Source organism: Populus euphratica, unplaced genomic scaffold (assembly GCF_000495115.2).
Source record: "Populus euphratica unplaced genomic scaffold, PopEup_1.0 scaffold271.1, whole genome shotgun sequence".
NCBI lineage: Eukaryota > Viridiplantae > Streptophyta > Magnoliopsida > Malpighiales > Salicaceae > Populus > Populus euphratica.
This window is the reverse complement of record NW_011499926.1, coordinates 133337-155193: the sequence shown is the minus strand read 5'-3', so window position 1 is coordinate 155193 and position 21857 is coordinate 133337. Positions and strand designations below refer to the sequence as shown.

Sequence of the window (21857 nt, the reverse complement as noted above, 5' to 3'; positions counted from 1 at the left end):
ATCATGCTTTTATTCAAGTTGAATTTGAACTCTTGGATTGTTAGGGTGGCAATGTTTTCCAACAGGCCATAATTTCTTCCGCGAGGAAATCATTAGGAAAGTACTGGTTGGTGCTGCTATGCAACCGCATCAGTTCCACCATCGTCACTATACAATTCAGGCGAACACGACGTTCACCTCAACAATTCTGTATTCTTCTTTTCATCATGACTATCAATTTGCTGAAACGGCATTGTTGAAATCACGACATCCCACTTTTGACTATTTTATAAATTCATTGTTTACACTTAATGGAGCTTAATGGCAATTAATGGTGAGTTCATTAACATTTTAATTTTGATTCGATGATGAAGTGGCAGCTAATCTCTTTAAATCCCAATCAATAAGGCCTACTTAAATTGACTTGGAGTTGGAAACTTTTTGTTTAAGAACACCGTCCCCTAATTACCCTGACTCCAATGTCAAGGTCTCATTAATTAATTTAATTTTTATATATAATGCACTCAGTTCTTATTTTAGATATAATTGAGGAAAGAAAATTCATTATCCAATTAAATTTCATTGCCTAATTAAGTTTGATGTGTTATGTTTGGCTGGTGAGTTGAATGGCTAGATTAATAAACAAAAAAAAAAGGAAATCCAAAAAACAAGTTTTAAAAATGCACCGCAAAAGGGAACACCGCAAGTCAAGCATCGTCGTCCACGACATTTTACGCTTTATTTCTAACATGTAACAAGTTACAAATGCAATTATATTAGATGATTTTACGTAAATTATTTATTTGTTTATTGTTATTTTTTTATATATATTATTTAAATTATTCCTTGATCGAATGATTTCAAACTTGAATTTTTATTAACCTGTCAATTTTTTTAAATAAAAAAATAAATTGTTCAACCTGACAAAGCACGTAGAACATATATATGAAACCATTATCTTCTTGTTCATTATTAGGCACCTGCTGCAATTGCGAGTTTGTTTCACTGCAACTTCGCAACGGAGGTCCACAAAGAAAAACCAGTGATAGTGGGTGATGAAATTAAGAGTATTTTAAAAAAAGGTGATGAAATCAAGAGTATATTAAAAAAAGTGGGTGATCAAATTTCTTTAAAAGATGACAGTCATTTCCTGATACTGGTTGAATCCTATCATTAATCATGCTCCCACAAGAGTTTTTTTTAAATTAAGAGGTCGTGAGGAGACCACCTGTTTCTATAAGGAAATCACCAAGAAATTACTGCTTGCTGGTATTTTAAATTCAAAATGGCAGACCTCAAGTCAAGCATATGCGTACAAATGGCCGTTCCATTCAAGGTTTCTTTAGGTAATTGATCTCAAACAAGAGGATACCACCAAAGTCTAAAAGTTTATCACGGGAAAATCCTTTGATCAAACGCATGAAGAGGACAAATTAAATTGCTTATAAGAGACAGCTTGCTTGCTTTTGTATGTGGTCAAGTGGAGCGTTATGAAGATGAGGCAAATGTGGGTATGGATGCTGCTCATGGCACTGGCCTTCGTCAACGACCGGTGCCATTGTTGTTTGGAGGAAGAGAGAATTAGTCTCTTAGCGATAAAAGCTTGGTTCAATCATGCAGGTGCTGGGTCCTATGAGCTAGAAGGTTGGGATAAAGAGCATTTTAATTGCTGTAACTGGGATAGGGTTGAGTGTGACAACACCACAAACCGAGTGATCGAATTATATCTTTCAGGTGTAAATTATGAAGACTCGGATCTCAATGCGTCTTTGTTTCTGCCTTTCAAAGAACTGGAGATTCTCGACTTAAGCTACAACCAATTAGTTGGTGGTTTAAAGAATCAAGGTTCTATGCTTTCAATTTTTTTTTAGTTAACACATAAAGTTAATTATATTTCAAGTAACTTTACATTGAATCTTTATGGATATTGGGATGGTTGATATATATATATATGGTTTTCAAGTGCTAGCCTCAAGGTTGAGGAATTTGAAGGAACTTTATCTAAGAAGCAATAAATTCAACGACAGCATTCTATCATCTCTCAATGGTTTTTCAACTCTGAAATCTCTAGATCTATCAAACAATAGATTCACAGGAATAATTGGTCTCAAAGGAAGAGTTGTAAATCATTCCTATCTCGGATGGCATTTCTTAGCGAGGCATAGTTTATTCTTTATTAAGCTTTTTTAATAATTAGATGTGTCTTAATCATTAACTTTTGTTCAATTTTTAAAATTTTATTAAAGAAATGGAGGTGATATATTAAAATTCATGAATATTTGGTTATTAAAATTTTTATATAATGCCAAAAATTGACATATAAATTTATATTTCATTGAATTTATATGGATATTGGGATGGTTGATATACATACATACATGCATGCATGCATATTCTTTAGTTAACTTGTTTAGTAATTAGATGTTTATTGACCATTAATTTGCTTAAATGAACTTTTTAAAAGGCTTTATATAATTAATTCTTTAACATATTGAAACTTACATATAAATATAATTAATTTTTTTTAATTTTTGTAAATAAATCAAGGTGATATGATTCTTGTGAATATTTAATTCTTAAATTAAAAAATATTTTAATTTTAAAACTTAAGCCATGTCTTGTATATTAACTCTAACATTATAAAATATTTAGTTATTGTAAATCAATATTATTGATTGTAATTCATGAATATTTGGTTATTAAAATATTGATACAATGTAAAAAAATTAACACAAATTTATATTTCGTTGAGTTTATATGAATATTGGGATGGTTGATATATATATATATATATATATATATATATATATATATATCTGTTAATGTTTTTTGCTTCTGACAATCTTCTTTCAGGTTTTCAAGTACTCGCTTCAGGGTTGAGGAATTTGGAGGTACTTGATCTGAGTTACAATAAATTGAATGACAGCATTTTATCATCTCTCAGTGGTTTTTCAACTCTCAAATCTCTATATCTATCACACAATAGCTTCACAGGAACAATTGGTCTCAAAGGTAGAGTTGTAAATCATTCCTACCTCGAATGGCATTCCTTTGCGAGGCATAATTTATTCCTTTTTTAGCTTATTTAATAACTAGATTTGTCTTGATCTTTAACTTTTGTTGAATTTCTTAAATTTTATTAAAGGAATGGGTGTGATGTATTAAAATTCATGAATATTTGGTTATTAACATCTTGATATAATGTCAAAAAAATAACACATAAATTTATTTTTCATTGAATTAATTTATATGGATATTTGAATGGTTGATCTACATACATACATACATACATACATACATATATATCTTAATTTTTTTCTTAGTCTATTCTTTATTTAACTTGTTTTATAATTAGATGTGTATTGAACATTAATTTGCTTAGATGAACCTTTAAAAAGGCTTTATATAATTATAAAAAGGCTTTATATAATTATTTTTTAAACGTTTTTTTTCTTAAGTGAAGGACGTAATTCTGAAGTTGAAACTTACATATGCACATAATTAATTTTTGTTAATTTTTTTTTTAACTTTGTAAATATTTTAATTTTAAAACTTAAGCTATGTGTTGGACTCTAACATTATAAATTGTTTAATTATTATTGTAAATCATTATTATTGATTGTTAATTCTCTCTATCACAGGTTTAAGGAATTTAGAAATCTTGTATCTGTCTTCAAATGACTTCAAGGAAAGCATTTTGATAGAGTCATTGGGAGCGTTGCCATCCCTGAAGACCTTATCTGCTGGTGGTAGTACATTTAAACACGTTGGGGAAGGTCAGTGACAGTTTTGGTGCCTAAAACAATATGATATTTATAATATATTGATGGATTTATCTGATCTGTTCCACAGGGTTGTCTAATTCGTCTAGCCTTGAAGAAGTGTTCCTCGATGGTTCTTCTAATATCCCAGCAAGCTTTCTTAGGAACATAGGACCCTTGTCTACTCTTAAAGTCTTATCCTTGACCGGAGTTGACTTCCATGGCACCCTACCTGCTGAAGGTAATTACAATCTGATCTTTATACAATTCCATGGAAGAAAAACAGAACTTTGAATTAAAAAGTTTATGGATATATATCAATAATCTAAATAACCAATCTCTAATATATATAGAAACAAAGCTGTTTAAATATGATCTAAGACCGACCTAGCTAATGAAACAAAAATTAACTAAAACTTTAAAACCTCACTTAGAAAAAATCTTGAAAATAACTAGGAAAATAAATAAAAATTGCTTCTTATATTAAAATAACTAGGAAAATAAATCAAATCCAAAAATAAAATAAAATTCTAGGCCTAATTAGAAAACACAACCTATAAACACATTGTTAAAATATCAGTCTAATAAAAAATTATAACTATTTTCATCAAAATATCTTAATTAAGGCATAAAATCAGTACCTAGCTTCTGACAATCTTCTTTCAGGTTTTCAAGTGCTAGCTTCAGGGTTGGGGAATTTGGAGGAACTTTATCTGGGTGACAATAAATTGAACGACAGCGTTTTATCATCTCTCGGTGGTTTTTCAACTCTCAAATCTCTATATCTATCACGCAACAGCTTCACAGGATCAACTGGTCTCAATGGCAAAGCTGTAAATCATTCCTACCTCGGATGGCATTCCCTAGTGAGGTTTACTAATTAGATGTGTGTTAACCCTTAAGTAATTGTTTGGATGAAGCCTTAAAAAGGCTTTATATAATTAATTCTTTAACGAGTGAAATAATTTGAAACTTACGTACATATACACGCTATTGACTTTTGTTCAATTTCTTAATTTATTTTTAAAATAAATGAAGGTGGATATTTAATTAATAAAATTTTAATATCATATTAAAAAATTAATTTAATTTAAAAACTTATGCTATGTCTTGTAACATTATAAATTATTTAATTATTGTAAATCATTATTATTGATTGTGAATTCTCTCAATCACAGGTTTAAGGAATTTAGAAAGCTTGAATCTGGAATACACTGACTTCAAGGAAAGCATTTTGATAGAGTCATTGGGAGCGTTGCCATCCCTCAAGACCTTAGATGCCAGTTATAGTACATTTAAACACTTTGGGAAAGGTCAGTGACAGTTTTGGTGCCTAAAACAATATGATATTTATAATATATTGATGGATTTATTTGATCTGTTCCACAGGGTTGTCTAATTCGTCTAGCCTTGAAGAAGTGTCCCTCGATGGTTCTTCTCTCCCAGCAAGCTTTCTTAGGAACATTGGAACCTTGTCTACTCTTAAAGTCCTATCATTGACCGGAGTTGACTTCCATAGCACCCTACCTGCTCAAAGTAATTCTACAAATGAACAATTATAAGAGTATTGAAATCCAAATAACAGCTGTTCATTAGATATTTGTGTTATATCTATGTTTTATTAAACTAGAAGTTTACTCAATCTCTAAAATTTCTGAGTCTTAAATTAAGGGTAGCTGGCAGATGCATGGAGTCAGTTAGAGTTAGTTAACAATAGAATAAACCGTGTAGCTGGCAGATTACGCACGCAAGAAATAACAGAATCAAGACCCTTTCTCTCAAGGATAGTGCTTAATCAGTGTTTAGTTTCTTAAAATCTTTATTAATAATATTGAATGGAACGGTTACTATATATGCATGTACCACCACTATCTTCATCATGCATTTTCTTCTTTCTTTTTCACAGGAACTTTCTTCAATTCGAGCACCCTTGAAGAATTGCATCTAGATCGTAGTTCTCTCCCATTAAACTTTCTCCAGAACATCGGAGCATTGCCCGCTCTTAAAGAATTGTATGCTGGTTACTGTGACCTCAATGGCACCCTGCCCGCTCAAGGTAAATTAACAACCCCCATCCGCTCAAGATTCTTTCAACACTATATATTTTGACTGTTGCCAGATAAATTGTATAGGTTGGTGTGAATTGAAGGCTTACTCCTATCTTTACGCTACATTTAGCAAAGGATAAAATCTAGGGTTTCTCAATCTCTAAAATTTCTCGTTCCTAGAAAACTTTTAATTAAAAAAATTATCGATATCAATAATCTAAATGACCAATCTCTAATATATATATATATATATATAAAAAGAAAGCTGTTTAAATATAATCTAAAACCGACCTAGCTAATGAAACAAAAATCAACTAAAACTTTAAAACCGTACTTAGCAATTACATAATTGATATATTCCTATTCCCTTAACAATGAATATATGGATATATTCTACAGGCTGGTGTGAACTGAAGAATCTTGAAGAGGTAGATCTCTCCGGAAACAATCTAAAGGGCGTACTCCCTCCTTGTTTGGGAAATCTATCATCTCTACGATCCTTGGATTTATCTTACAACCAATTGGAGGGAAATATTGCCTCTAGTCAGCTTTCCCATCTTACGCAGCTTGAACAACTCTCAGTTTCAAATAACCACTTTCAAGTTCCAATAACATTTGGTTCATTTATGAACCTCTCCAACCTCAAGTTCATTGGATGCGATAACAATGAGCTAATAGCTGCACCCAGTTTTCAGCCTTTAGTTCCAAAGTTCCAGCTTCTTTTCTTTAGTGCTTCAAACTGTACTTCAAAACCACTCGAGGCTGGATTTCCAAACTTCCTCTACAGTCAATATGATTTGGTGGTTGTTGATGTATCCCAAAACAAATTCGTTGGAGAACCTTTTCCGTCTTGGCTGTTTGAGAATAATACAAAGTTAGATCGACTATATTTGAGAGACAACTCATTTATAGGCGGTCCTTTGCAGCTGCCACAACATCCAACACCCAACCTTCAGACAGTAGATATGTCTGGCAACAACATACATGGTCAAGTTGCAAGGAACATATGTTCGATTTTTCCACGTTTGAAGAACTTCATGATGGCTAACAACAACCTTACAGGTTGTATTCCACCTTGTTTTGGGAATATGAGCTCTCTCGAATACTTGGATCTTTCCAACAATCACATGTCTTGTGTACTGCTTGAGCATAATTTGCCAACAGTAGGCTCCTCGTTGTGGTTTTTGAAGCTGTCCAATAACAATTTCTCAGGTCGATTACCACTCTCTGTGTTCAACATGACTAGCCTAGAGTACCTCTTTCTCGATGGAAACAAATTTGCAGGACAAGTATCGGGTATCTTTTCTCTTGCATCATCATTTTCGTGGTTTGATATCAGTAACAATCTTTTGTCAGCCATGCTTCCAAGGGGAATTGGGAACTCGTCACTAAACCGCTTTTCTCTGGAAATTGATTTGTCCAGAAATCAGTTTGAAGGTACCATTCCAATAGAATATTTCAATTCTCCTAGGCTTGAATTTTTAGATCTTTCTGAAAACAATCTGTCTGGGTCATTACCGTTGGGCTACAATGCACCATTTTTACGCTATGTCCACCTATACGGAAATCAATTGAGTGGTCCACTACCATATGCTTTTTGTAATCTCTCTTCGTTGGTGACATTAGATCTCGGCGATAACAACTTAACTGGGCCCCTTCCAAATTGGATTGATAGCCTTTCGGAATTGAGCATTTTTGTTCTCAAATCTAATCAATTCAATGGGAAACTTCCTCATCAGTTATGCTTGTTAAGAAAATTAAGCATATTGGATCTTTCAGAAAATAACTTTTCTGGTCCGTTACCCTCATGTTTGAGCAATTTAAATTTTACGGCATCAGATGAAAAAACTCTGGCCCCCAGCGGCGGGAGGTCACGAGATGGTGGAATCCAGGAAGAAATATCTGGATCCATAGGGGTAAGAGACTTGGAGAACGAAGGTTTTAATCATTATGACAAACTTTTTGGGCCAGAGATTGATGTAAAAATAGCTGTAGAGCTTACAGCAAAGAAAAATTTCTACGCTTACGAAGGCGATATCCTTCGTTACATGTCTGTTATGGATCTTTCTTGTAACAGATTCACTGGAGCAATCCCGACAGAATGGGGAAACTTAAGTGGGATATATTCTCTAAATCTGTCACAAAATAATCTCACTGGATTGATCCCTCCATCTTTCTCCAATCTGAAGCAGATAGAGAGCTTGGATCTTTCTCACAACAACTTGAATGGGAGAATTCCTGCACAACTCGTTGAACTGACCTTTCTAGCAGTTTTCAACGTGTCGTGCAATAATTGGTCAGGAAGAACACCGGAGATGAAAAATCAATTTGCTACCTTTGATGAGAGCAGTTATAAATGGAATCCTCTTCTTTGTGGACCTCCATTGCAAAACAGTTGCGACAAAACGGAATCACCATCAGCGAGAGTGCCTAACGATTTCATTGGAGATGGTGGCTTCATAGACATGGACAGTTTCTATGCCAGCTTTGGTGTGTGTTACCTAATTGTGGTGTTGACAATTGCAGCAGTACTGTGCATAAATCCGCATTGGCGACGCAGGTGGTTTTACTTCATTGAAGAATGCATCGACACTTGTTACTGCTTTTTGGCTATAAACTTTCGCAAGTTGTCCAGATTCAGAAGGTGATTAGGTCTTATCATGAGCGAGTGGGCTGCTTTCTGAATTTGTTGTAATCCTCTGTGGGGAAGCAGTCGCATTCCAAATCAATGGCTGCTCACTGCATGTTTAGCAATTTGCCTGTGAGAAGTGATCTGTGGAAGTGTTCTTGTTGCTTAGCCTTTCTGTTTTGATGTGACTTGTGTTTGTCCTTGTGCTTGTATCAGTATTTGTTTGTTTCTTTGTTATGTCTTAATTTTGTTGAGCAACCAACGAATATTTCTTGGCTTCTTGTGATTACTATATCCCTAATAATATGGAATTTATTCACAATTGTAATAGTTTACAGTATCGTATTTTCTCAATTAAAAAAATAATTGATAGAACAGAAGGATCATACCAGCAAGGTGGAATGTGGTAAAGCAAAAATTTTGTTTGCTGAAAGAACATAAGTCTAAACTTAAAACAAGGCAATATTTTATTTATTTATTGAATAATCAGTATTTATCTATTTTGGCAATTTTCTCAGCCCTAGCTATTTAAGCCTTACTTGTGGGCTATTTTGAACATCAAGAGTTTATTTCAGATTTTTCTCTCCTGTTGGGTCTCTTTCAAGCCCATTTTGCACTTAATTTTGAATTCTTTTAATTAAATCGGTTTTAAACTTTTATATCAACAATCGGAGTATCGTTTTAAGATTAGATTATTTAATTGTATTTTTTCTGAAAATACAAGAGTTTTTTTTATTCTTAATTTTTTTTAAATAAATGAGGGTGAATATTTAATTATTAGAATTTTAATATCATATTAAAAACTATTTTAATTTTAAAAATTAAGCTATGTCTTGTAACATTATAAATTATTTAATTATTGTAAATCATTATTATTGATTGTTAATTCTCTCTATCACAGGTTTAAGGAAACTAGAAATCTTGAATCTGGATTTGACTGACTTCAAGGAAAGCATTTTGATAGAGTCATTGGGAGCGTTGCCACGCCTTGACAAAGTGTTCCTCGATTATTCTTCTCTCCCAGCAAGCTTTCTTAGGAACATTGGACCGTTGTCTACTCTTAAAGTCCTATCATTGACCGGAGTTGACTTCCATAGCACCCTACCTGCTCGAGGTAATTCTACAAAAGAACAATTATAAGAGTATTGAAATCCAAATAACAGCTGTTCATTAGATATTTGTGTTCTATCTATGTTTTATTAAACTAGAAGTTTACTCCCAATGTTACGTATAGTAAAGGATAAAATCTAGCGTTTCTCAATCTCTAAATTTCTCAGTCTTAAATTAAGGGTGGCTGGCAGATGCTTGGACACGTGTTAGAAGTTGGTTAGAGTTAGTTACCAATAGAATAAATCGTGTAATGATGCATGTGGGGAAGTATATATATCCCCCAAGGCCCTTCCACTCTACTCTGTTCCACCACTATTTTCATCATACATTTTCTTCTTTCTCTATCACAGGGATTTTCTTCAATTCGAGCACCCTTGAAGAATTGCATCTAGATGGTAGTTCTCTCCCATTAAACTTTCTCCAGAACATCGGAGCATTGCCTGCTCTTAAAGTATTGTCTGCTGGTCACTGTGACCTCAATGACACCCTGCGCGTTCAAGGTAAATTAACAACTCTCCATCGGCTCAAGATTCTTTCAACACCATATATTTTGACTATTTCCAGATAAATTATATAGGTTGGTGTGAATTGAAGGCTTACTCCTAACTTTACGCTATATTTAGCAGAGGATAAAATCTAGGGTTTCTCAATTTCTAAAATTTCTCGTTCCTAGAAAACTTTGAATTAAAAAAATTATCGATATCAATAATCTAAATAACCAATCTCTAATATATATATATATATATATAAAACAAACAAAGCTGCTTAAATATATTTTAAAACCGTCCTAGTTAATGAAACAAAAATCAACTAAAACTTTAAAACCGTACTTAGCAATTACATAATTGATACATTCCTATTCCCTTAACATGAACTTACGAATATATTCTACAGGCTGGTGTGAACTGAAGAATCTTGAATACATATCTCTCTCAGAAAACAATCTAAAGGGCGCGCTCCCTCCTTGTTTGGGAAATCTATCATTTCTACAATCCTTGGATTTATCTGAAAACCAATTGGAGGGAAATATTGCCCTTGGTCACATTTCCCATCTTACGCAGCTCAGATACCTCAAAGTTTCAAATAACTACTTTCAAGTTCCAATATCATTTGGTTCATTTATGAACCACTCCAACCTCAAGTTCTTTGCATGCGATAAGAATGAGCTAATAGCTGCACCCAGTTCTCAGCCTTTAGTTCCAAAGTTCCAGCTTCTTTTCTTTAGAGCTTCAAACTGTACTTCAAAACCACTCGAGGCTGGATTTCCAAACTTCCTCTATAGCCAATATGATTTGGTGGTTGTTGATCTATCCCACAACAAATTCGTTGGAGAACCTTTTCCGTCTTGGCTGTTTGAGAATAATACAATGTTAAATCGACTATATTTGAGAGACACCTCATTTATAGGTCCTTTGCAGCTGCCACAACATCCAACACCCCACCTTCAGACAGTAGATATGTCAGGCAGCAGCATACATGGTCAAATTGCAAGAAACATATGTTCGATTTTTCCACGTTTGAAGATCTTCATGATGGCTAAGAACATCCTCACGGGTTGTATTCCTCCTTGTTTTGGGAATATGAGCTCTCTCGAATTCTTGGATCTTGCCAACAATCACATGTCTTGTGAACTGCTTGAGCATAATTTATGAATGTAATCCACCAACAGGTTTATATTTGTTTGATCCCTTGTCCCATGAAGTGAAAATGGTTTTTTGCAGATGAAGCTCATGATTATGTGGAGAGTATGGCTTCAGCTTACAGTACACACCAAACATGAAGTCGTGGAATGTTGCAAATTAAGAGTTGACTTAGATATTTCTAGCTTTTCTTTTTCATTCAAGCCTTTGAATTTTCTGAAGATATCAGTTTACGTAGAGTGCTTTGGTGTGTTTGAATTTTCTAAAGATACCAGTTTACGTAGAGTGCTCTGGTGTGTTTGAATTTTCTGAAGATATCAGTTTACGTAGAGTGCTCTGGTGTGTTATCTATTATCATTTATGCCTATTTTCTTCATGAGCCTCTTTAGATGATTTAAAGCTCAGCATTGACATCTAGCACATTGTTGATGGGTGCTAGTTTCTTGCGAATGCAGCAGCATGGATCTAGCTTGTTAAGTTTAACACTACTTATTGTCTTTGAATTGTGCTTCAGCACTTGTAATTTTAATAATGTAATGTCACTAGGAGGAAACCTGGCAAAAGTTATTTCGCTTTGAAGGAGACCGAACAATTAATTCAGATTAGGTCTATCTTTAGATGAACTGCATCATAAAGCCATGACAAGTGACAAGTGTATTTTTCCCCTTTGAAATTCCTCTGCATTGGTCTTCGTTGGGGGTAAATCAGTTATCTTTCCTCCAGTTTTTTTTTCCACGATTTCAATCAGCCATGACAAGTGTATTTTACATTTTCTGTAAAATAATGGGCTTAGAGCTGACATTGTTTGAAAGAACAAAAGCCTAAGAAGGCCGGCTAAAGAGACGATCTCATCCAGCCTTAAGTGTATATGTAGAGATATTCAAGTCCAGCCCCGATGAAATTAACTCAGGAAATTAAAACCCAGTGAGAAGCTTAGATGGCCGAACCTTAAATGCAAAACAAGGAGGCCATGAAAAGCAGAAGAGACCATCAATTTCTGCTCTCTCTTCATATTTCTATCTTCCACCAAATCTGGGTTTGCTCACACTTCGTTCGACAATGTTAGATTTATTTCTGAACTCTTAAGATTTTCTAGTTTAATTTTGTGTTTCCTCTTAATTTAATAAAAATGTACGTGGTTTTATTACTATAATGATGAGAATCAATAGAGTCTTCCATTTGAAATTAGACGCTACAAATCTAACCTCTAAGCTGTTGAGATTGTTACATAACAAAATAGAACAATCCCCTGTTTCTCCTCTAAATTATCCATTTATCATGCTTTTATTCAAGTTGAATTTGAACTCTTGGATTGTTAGGGTGGCATCGTTTTCCAACAGGCCATAATTTCTTCCGCAAGGAAGTCATTAGGAAAGTACTGGTAGGTGCTGCTATGCAACCGCATCAGTTCCATCATCGTCACTATACAATTCAGGCGTACACGACGTTCACGTTTCAACTCAACAATCGTGTCTTCTTCTTTTCATCATGACTATCAATTTTCTGAAACGGCATTGTTGAAATCACGACATCCCACTTTTGACTATTTTATAAATTCATTGTTTACACTCAATGGAGCTTAATGGCAATTAACGGTGAGTTCATTAACATTTTAATTTTTATTCGATGATGAAGTGGCAGCTAATCTCTTTAACTCCCAATCAATAAGGCCTACTTAAATTGACTTGGAGTTAAAAACTTTTTGTTTAAGAACACCGTCCCCTAATTACCTTGACTCCAAAGTCAAGGTCTCATTAATTAATTTAATTTTTATATATAATGTATTCAGTTCTTATTTTAGATATAATTGAGCAAAGAAAATTCATTAATAAATTTTTATATAATGTATGTTTTGCTGAAAAAATCCAAAAAACAAGTTTAAAAAATGCATCACAAAATGGAACACCGCAAGTCAAGCATCGGCGTCCACGGCATTTTACGCTTTAATTCTAACAATGTAACACGTTACAAATGCATTTATATTAGATGATTTTACGTAAACAATTTATTTATTTATTGTTATTTTTTTTGTTATATATATTATTTAAATTATTCCTTGAACGAATGACTTGAAACTTCAATTTTTATTAACCTGTCAATTTTTTTAAATAAAAAAAATTAAATTGTTCAACCTGACAAAGCACGGAGAACATATATATGAAATCATTATCTTCTTGTTCATTATTAGGCACCTGCTGCAATTGCGAGTTTGTTTCGCTGCAACTTCGCAGCACTGCAACTTCGCAACGGAGGTCCACAAAGAAAAACAAGTGAAAGTGGGTGATGAAATCAAGAGTATATTAAAAAAAGTGGGTGATCAAATTTCTTTAAAAGATGACAGTCATTTCCTGATACTGGTTGAATCCTAGCTTTAATCATGCTCCCACAAGGGCTTTTTTTTAAATTAAAGGTCGTGAGGAGACCACCAGTTTCTACAAGGAAATCACCAAGAAATTACTGCTTGCTGGTATTTTAAATTCAAAATGGCAGACCTCAAGTCAAGCATATGCGTACAAATGGCTGTTCCATTCAAGGTTTCTTTACTTAATTGATCTCAAACAAAAGGTGAAAAATCATTGATATCAAATTAAATCAAACCAAAAAAATTCTAGTAATCATGCAGGAAACTGTTTCTCTAAGATTTGCTAATAAAAATCCATATTGAGCTTAAACTGGGTCCAGCATGCGTTCTCGATAGCTGACAATAGTGGACGTGGAGTAATTTTATTTTATTTTTATAATAATCAAGTGCACATATAATTAAAGCTAGTGTGCCAGTAGGAAGATGGCAAGCTACAAATGAGAAGCAGATTTCTCTGAAAAAAGATCGTGAGGAGACCACCAAAGTCTAAAAGTTTATCACGGGAAAATCCTTTGATCAAACGCATGAAGAGGACAAATTAAATTGTATATAACAGACAGCTTGCTTTTGTATTTGGTCAAGCAGGAGCGTTATGAAGATGAGGCAAATGTGGGTGAGGCAAATGTGGGTGTGGATGCTGCTCATGGCACTGGCCTTCGTCAACGAGCGGTGCCATTGTTGTTTGGAGGAAGAGAGAATTAGTCTCCTAGAGATAAAAGCTTGGTTCAGTCATGCAGGTGCTGGGTCCCATGATCTTATTAAACATGTTAATTATAATAAAACTAATAATATTAATAATACAAATAATAATAATTTTAATATTTATACTACTAATTATAATAAAAATAATAATATTTATAACACAAATAATAATATTTTTATATAAATATTTAGAATTATAATAAAAAAATAATATTATTATTTTTATTATAATTCAAAGTATAGGGTTGTGGGTTTGGTCGGGCAGGGATCCAAGGGGCTTGGATCAGGTAGGGTAGGGACTTAAGGAGGTTTGGGGATGGGTTCGTGTCCAGATCCAAAAGAGTTGGGGTTTGGATTCATCAATGGTCGGACCTAAGAGGTTTGTGTCCTTCCACGTTCGAAAATAAAGGGTTTGAGTCCTTCTATATTCCAAACTGAAGGGGTTGGGTCTGTTCGTGTCCAGACCAAAGTGAGGTTAGGAGTTGGGTCCTTGTTCGAACCTAAAGGGGTTGGTGTTTGAGTCCTTCAGAGTATAGACGCATGGGGGGTTGGGGTTTGGGTTTGTGGCCGGATCCAAGACGTTGGGGGTGTAGCCGTATCCGAGCCGGGTAAAGGATTGGGCCGTGTCTAGACCCATGACATTAAATTTGTCCAAAATCAATTAAAAAGAACTTGGACACATAAGACATGAAACCTGTCTAAAATAATCATATCATTGAATTGTGCTCCAATTTTACTAGATGATTATACATCCACAAAATGAACCTTTATAAATTAAGACTAGAAGATTCTATTTTTGTAATTTTAATTATTTTTCTATTTAATTTTGGATGTTAATTAATTTTCTCACTTAGTTTTCAATTCTTTTGATTAGGTCGGTTTTAAACTTCTATATCAACAATGGGAATATGATTTTAAGATTAGACTATTGATTTACTAACTTTTCAAAAAAATATCAGAATTTTCTCTCAATTCCTATATAATTTTAAAACTATTACTTTAGAATTTGAGAAACTTCAATTTGGCCAGCAGTGGCATAAGGAAACGAAAAGGTTGTTACAGACTAATAAAGAAGAAAGTGGGATATCACACTTTTGACACCTTTATATATAGTTTATACACCAAATGCAATGCCGTTTGATTTTAGTTACTACACTAGATGCTGAGGAAAGCGGGTCAAGTCAAAATTTCTAATATCAACATATTAAAATAATTTGAAAACAAAACAATTTAATTTAAAAAATAATAATAAATTAACTTCAGTACAAATACATTCCCAAATAGAACCGATGTTTACTTGACCACTTGGCCTACAAACAAGACATCTTCGTAAGGAGTTTGAAAATAATGTGAATCAAACCTATTCAGGTTTTGACAAAAAAAGAATAAAATAAAATTGAGTATAATGAAAGATGCTTGGCAACGGAAGATAGAAAGAAAGATGTGATTTTGCAGTTTTTTAAGCGTGCGGTTACGACTTTTTTTAAAAAAGAACAAAAATTACACGATCGATCACGCAAGACAGAGATGATTTTATTCCATGATTTAGATCTGAAATTTCGTGAGCTATCCTGTTTATCACGTCCCATTGTTTTCTGTTTTTTGTTTTTTATGAGTATCCTGTTTGTGAGCAATGATATAATACAAGGATTATTCCAAAAAAAGTGACATGATGAAGCGTGGGCACCATTATTTTTATTTTTTTTTGTTTTTTGTTTTTTGTTTTTTTTATTATTATTATAATAAGAAGAAGAAGATATTTCTTTAGTGCTCCACTTGACAGGAGTACTTAGTTTATTTGGTTAGTGGAGCAAATTGCTTCAATAATAATCCCGTGACTTTACCCCACACACAGGGCTGTGGCCTGCGTGCAGGGAATTTGCGGGGTTTTTTTTGGGGGAACAAAGGGGCTGGAATTATTTGATAGGGATGGGGGCATTTTAAAGGACGGGGAAATTTAAGGAGGGGTCGGGGAGAAGGCTCTAAAGATCAACCCTAGTGATATTTTTACAAAAACATATTCACAACTCAAAAATATATTCTGCAATTTTCATCTTTTTTACCTGTTTATATTTTTCTCTGTGCTTCTATTAACTTAAATAGTTAAAGTGTTTGGTGCATACCATGTGTGGATGCATGGTTCGTACCAAGTTTTTCATGATTTTCACATGAATATTTAAAGTGTAATGGTTCTTGGTGTTGAAACTTTATGTGTGGATATTTATCGTTGTTTATTGTGAAATTGAATAAAGACTTTTCAACTAATTTTTATTTTACTCATTTTATATATAAACTCCTGTGTGTGTGTGTGTGTGTGTCTGTATATGTAGAACACGCACACACAAGAGTTTTCTTTTTGGAAGTGATAATCTTACATTGGTGGGTAAGTACTGTTGCGGACGTATGGGCTTGACTTTAGTCATTTAATTATATCACATGATGAAGAGAATTGCAATTAAACAGTATTGGCGCGGATGCACATACCAAATCAAATAGCTACACAAGGGAAAAGGGAACTACAAATCAATTAATAAAGGTATCCATCTGATAAACGCGGATATTAATATTAATAATACATGCTAATAATTTAATCATAATTCAACATTGATGACCTACTTGCAAACTTTGTATAATATATATTATATAATATGGAAAATGTGAAAACACAACATTCTAAATTTATTATTTTTAATAAGTAATACTCCTGCTTCTGTTCTATGTACGTTAACAAGCAATCTACTAATACTTTACAAATATTGATCAATAATCAAATAAATATAAGTTTAGAAAATTTAAATAAACAAATTATTTGGTTAGGAAGAGAAAATATTTTGAAGAACTTTTCAAATGATAAAAAAAAAAGAACTCATTTGGACAACTAAATCCAAGAAATACAAATTTTACTAGTATATAAGATTACGAGAGGAGTATTTTTCACTACCAATCCTTTGCATCTATATTACCTTGTTTAGAGAAACACTCTGCTTTGTATTTTATTGCAATAGCCTGCCATAACAACTAATGATCTTTAAATTGTTCTCATTTTAACTAGAATATCTAGTTGCTAATAGTTAATATAGGAACTCTCCCTAGAAGTATGCAGGCTTTCCAACTCTTTTAAGAACAATTCTTCTTGAGAATTTTCTTTACACTCTACTTGTGTGCCAAGAGTATATGCTATGCAACTTTGTGTAACTCTTTAGCTAATTAAGCACTCTTTCTTCGTTTCCAATGCAACCCTCAAATGCTTCTGATTGCCCTTTCTTATATACACATTCATGTGAAAAGGATAAGAACTTTTGATAAATATTATCTTTCAACTTTCTAATTTGTTACATTCTTAATAAGCTGCTAACATGTTTCACAGAAACTCTTTTCTGATTGTAGTATTGGAATAACTTGTATCCATCTTTTTTTTTTATAAAACTTATCTAAACTTCCTATATAATTTATCCATAGATAATTACATAAATAATCATGTTATATCCTATGAGATAAACTTAACTAATTCATTATCTAATTTGAATAAAGTAGAAACCTAAACAAAATGATCTTCAACAACACAAATAATCTTTCATTAATCAAAACCAAACATTTTGACACTTACAATCTCCCTCTTTAGCTGATTTGTGACAAAACATTATGAAGATGAATTAGCATGTAAGTAGGTAAGATAGTTCAATCATAAACAAATGCCTTATTAATGTACACCTACAAGCACAACTGAAATAGTGTTATGTAGTGTGATAATAGTTAATAATATTTATGCAACAATATCTTAATAATTCCTAACATGTTTAATGCAAACAATTCATAACATATATATTCGAAGAATACTTCATGTAGCATGTTACATCCTAATAATTTATAATATGTGATGAGAATGCCAAATATCATATTTTTATTCCATAATGTTTAGTTTTTTTATATTTATTTGGTGCCTACATTCAATCGTTATTTTTATATTTTGATTTAGGATGTAAATGGAGGCATTAAGGGCAAAACAAGATAATTAGATAATTCTAGATAGTTTTGACACAACTTTTAATCTTGGCATAACTCTCTATTTTCTATTTCATTCTTTTCCTTCCCTCTCCCCTGTTCTGTGTTTTTTCAGTTCTCTCATCCCCTGTTCTTTGTCTACTTTTTTCTTCTGCTCTGTTTTTACTCTTCAAATCCCTTTGCTTTTCCTTTTCCTTTCTTTCTATTTTTTTTCTCTCTCTCATGTTCTTCTCTTCCATCTTTTTCCTGTTCTTTCCTCTCTATCCTTTTGTTCTCTCATTTTTTTTCAACTCCCCTGATTCTCAAACAATATCCCTCTGTTTTTCATTCCCCCTTTCTCTTTATTTTTTTTTTCAAAATCTTTCTTTTTCAAAACCCCCTATTGTTTCTCTCTTTTCATGTGGTATTTATAAGCAGAGGATAGGAAGCCACCTTGCCATGTCCAGTCATGGTTCAAGGTGTGGCATGGGGCGGCCTCTGTGCAGCAGACCACAAGTCGCTCGTAAGGCACGACTTCCCTCTCTTTTCTTCATTATGGTGGTAGGGCATGTGGGTGTATGAGTTATGCCAGGGTTTGGGCAAGTGGAGAGAGAGAGAGAGGAAAAAAGCATGGGAAAAAACCCTTTTCTTTTCCTGCTATGCTTTTAGGGAAGAAGAAGCATAGTGTCATTCAAAACAGCATCGTTTTGTGCTTTTATCCTCTCTTTTTTTAAAAAAATAAAGAAAATAAAATAGCATCGTTTCATTTAATAGAAAATTGTTCCAAAATGTTTTAAATTCCAAATTAGTTCTTAACTTGTAATTTCTTCAATCAAGTCCTCAATTGTAATTTTGATTTTAAAAATCAATTCATTTGCATCCCTACCAAATTCCAACATTGATATTGATGTTGGCCACCTTTTTCACTTTAGTCTTTGATTTTGAATTTGTGCATTTTGACACTCAATTGATTAACAAACTTTTAATTTCTTCAATTTAACCCCTGATTCATTTAATTATAGCTCCTCTATTTATGTGTTTTTTCTTGTTTGGTCCTTGGTTTTGAATTTCTTCAATCAAGTCCCTAATTGACCATCAAACTTCAATATTTATGCAATTAAGACCCTAATTTGATCAAATCAACTCTTAAAAATGATAATTTGATCCCTAAAATTTAGTTTCTTCCAATTAAAGCCTAAATTGACTTAAAAATTATTTTTTGTTGCAATCAAACTCTCTATGAATTTAATTAAACATTTAATAAAATTTAATTGAGTCCATAAACATAATTTGATTTTGAACTTTTCTTTCTTAATTTGAATTTTTTTTTGTCAATAAGGCTCTCATGAGTCAAAAATATACTGTCAAATTTTAATCCTTATATTTTTAAACCTCTGCAATTAATTTTTGGGCGCTCTGACATCCTTTTTCCATTGCTACTTTTTTTTTAATTTTCTTCTAAATATTTTTTAATTTTCTTCTTTTTTATGTGGGGAACCAAAAATGGGTAGTGACAATGGTCCTATGTAGCTAAATTTTTATTTAGTAAAAGAAAATGGAAACCTCAAAATAAATAGGACTATGAGATCTAATTTGTTTTTATTGTTCAATTTATGCATTGAGTGTTAAATGTTTTTCGGTGCCTATTTTCATGATTGTCCCATTTAATTACTAGAAGGCCTAATAGTTTATTATTCATTGCAATCTACTATTCGGTTATATATTGAATTCATAATTGTTTAATCTCTAATTTATGAAGCAAGTAAGGTTTAATGATTTGTTGTGTCAAAAATTAATAAATCTAAGGAAGAATATTCAACTAATTTCATAATGATTTATTAAATGTAACCATTCTAGAAGAAACACATTCAGGGATCTATGAAGCACATCAATCGGGTCCTAAACTTCACTTTCAAATCAAAAGAATGGGATACTACTGGCCTACAATGGTGAGAGGAATTAGGGTAGATCATCATTATGGTTTGGTTGAAATCAGTAAAAGAGATAGACTTAAAAACATCAATGGTATTTTCATATTTGCCAAACAATGCCAACAAGTATATTACTTATACACTCATTTCTTTAAAAATTATCATAATAAAGTTGATTGGTTATTCGTTGTGAAAATCAGATCTAAAAGTCATGTCTAAGTTGTTAAATATAGCAACAATGAAGTAACCGGGAAGAACATGTATTTCAACTAAATGAGTTAGTTGATCCATATTGAATTGCTTTATTTGCTGAGTTAGAAAAAGATTCAAATTTTAATGTCACATAGAATACTTATGTTTATGTTAATATTTGACGAGTTAAATGATATATTAAGTATTAATAAAAATATATAAGTTGATAAAGATGAGGTTGAAGGGATCGAATAACTTCAGTTCAATAAATCTTGTAACATTATAAATTATTTAATTATTGTAAATCATTATTATTGATTGTTAATTCTCTCAATCACAGGTTTAAGGAATTTAGAAATCTTGTATCTGTCTTCAAATGACTTCAAGGAAAGCATTTTGATAGAGTCATTGGGAGCGTTGCCACGCCTTGACAAAGTGTTCCTCGATTATTCTTCTCTCCCAGCAAGCTTTCTTAGGAACATTGGACCGTTGTCTACTCTTAAAGTCCTATCATTGACCGGAGTTGACTTCCATAGCACCCTACCTGCTCGAGGTAATTCTACAAAAGAACAATTATAAGAGTATTGAAATCCAAATGACAGCTGTTAGTAGATATTTGTGTTCTATCTATGTTTTATTAAACTAGAAGTTTACTCCCAATGTTACGTATAGTAAAGGATAAAATCTAGCGTTTCTCAATCTCTAAATTTCTCAGTCTTAAATTAAGGGTGGCTGGCAGATGCTTGGACACGTGTTAGAAGTTGGTTAGAGTTAGTTACCAATAGAATAAATCGTGTAATGATGCATGCGGGGAAGTATATATATCCCTCAAGACCCTTCCACTCTACTCTGTTCCACCACTATTTTCATCATACATTTTCTTCCTTCTCTATCACAGGGATTTTCTTCAATTCGAGCACCCTTGAAGAATTGCACCTAGATGGTAGTTCTCTCCCATTAAACTTTCTCCAGAACATCGGAGCATTGCCTGCTCTTAAAGTATTGTCTGCTGGTCACTGTGACCTCAATGACACCCTGCCCGTTCAAGGTAAATTACAACTCTCCATCGGCTCAAGATTCTTTCAACACCATATATTTTGACTATTTCCAGATAAATTATATAGGTTGGTGTGAATTGAAGGCTTACTCCTAACTTTACGCTACATTTAGCAAAGGATAAAATCTAGGGTTTCTCAATCTCTAAAATTTCTCGTTCCTAGAAAACTTTGAATTAAAAAAATTATCGATATCAATAATCTAAATAACCAATCTCTAATATATATATAAAACAAACAAAGTTGTTTAAATATAATCTAAAACCGACCTAGCGAATGAAACAAAAATCAACTAAAACTTTAAAACCTCACTTAGCAATTACATAATTGATACATTCCTATTCCCTTAACATGAACTTACGAATATATTCTACAGGCTGGTGTGAACTGAAGAATCTTGAATACATATCTCTCTCAGAAAACAATCTAAAGGGCGCGCTCCCTCCTTGTTTGGGAAATCTATCATC

At 32.8% G+C, this 21857-nt stretch overlaps 1 protein-coding gene across 1 annotated transcript; it reads left to right on the top strand.

Annotated features, from left to right (window-relative positions):
* Nucleotides 1-1432: 1432 nt before the first annotated feature.
* On the top strand, nucleotides 1433-21488 carry LOC105135739 (LRR receptor-like serine/threonine-protein kinase GSO1). Its single transcript, XM_011040772.1, has 13 exons — nucleotides 1433-1824; nucleotides 2833-2991; nucleotides 3621-3755; nucleotides 3832-3981; nucleotides 4407-4565; nucleotides 4919-5053; nucleotides 5130-5276; nucleotides 5647-5796; nucleotides 9319-9531; nucleotides 9878-10027; nucleotides 20676-20888; nucleotides 21234-21383; nucleotides 21460-21488. The coding sequence occupies exons 1-13, from the start codon at nucleotides 1470-1472 to the stop codon at nucleotides 21486-21488; spliced, it is 2145 nt and encodes a 714-aa protein (XP_011039074.1). The 5' UTR covers nucleotides 1433-1469.
* The last annotated feature ends 369 nt before the right edge of the window (nucleotides 21489-21857 follow it).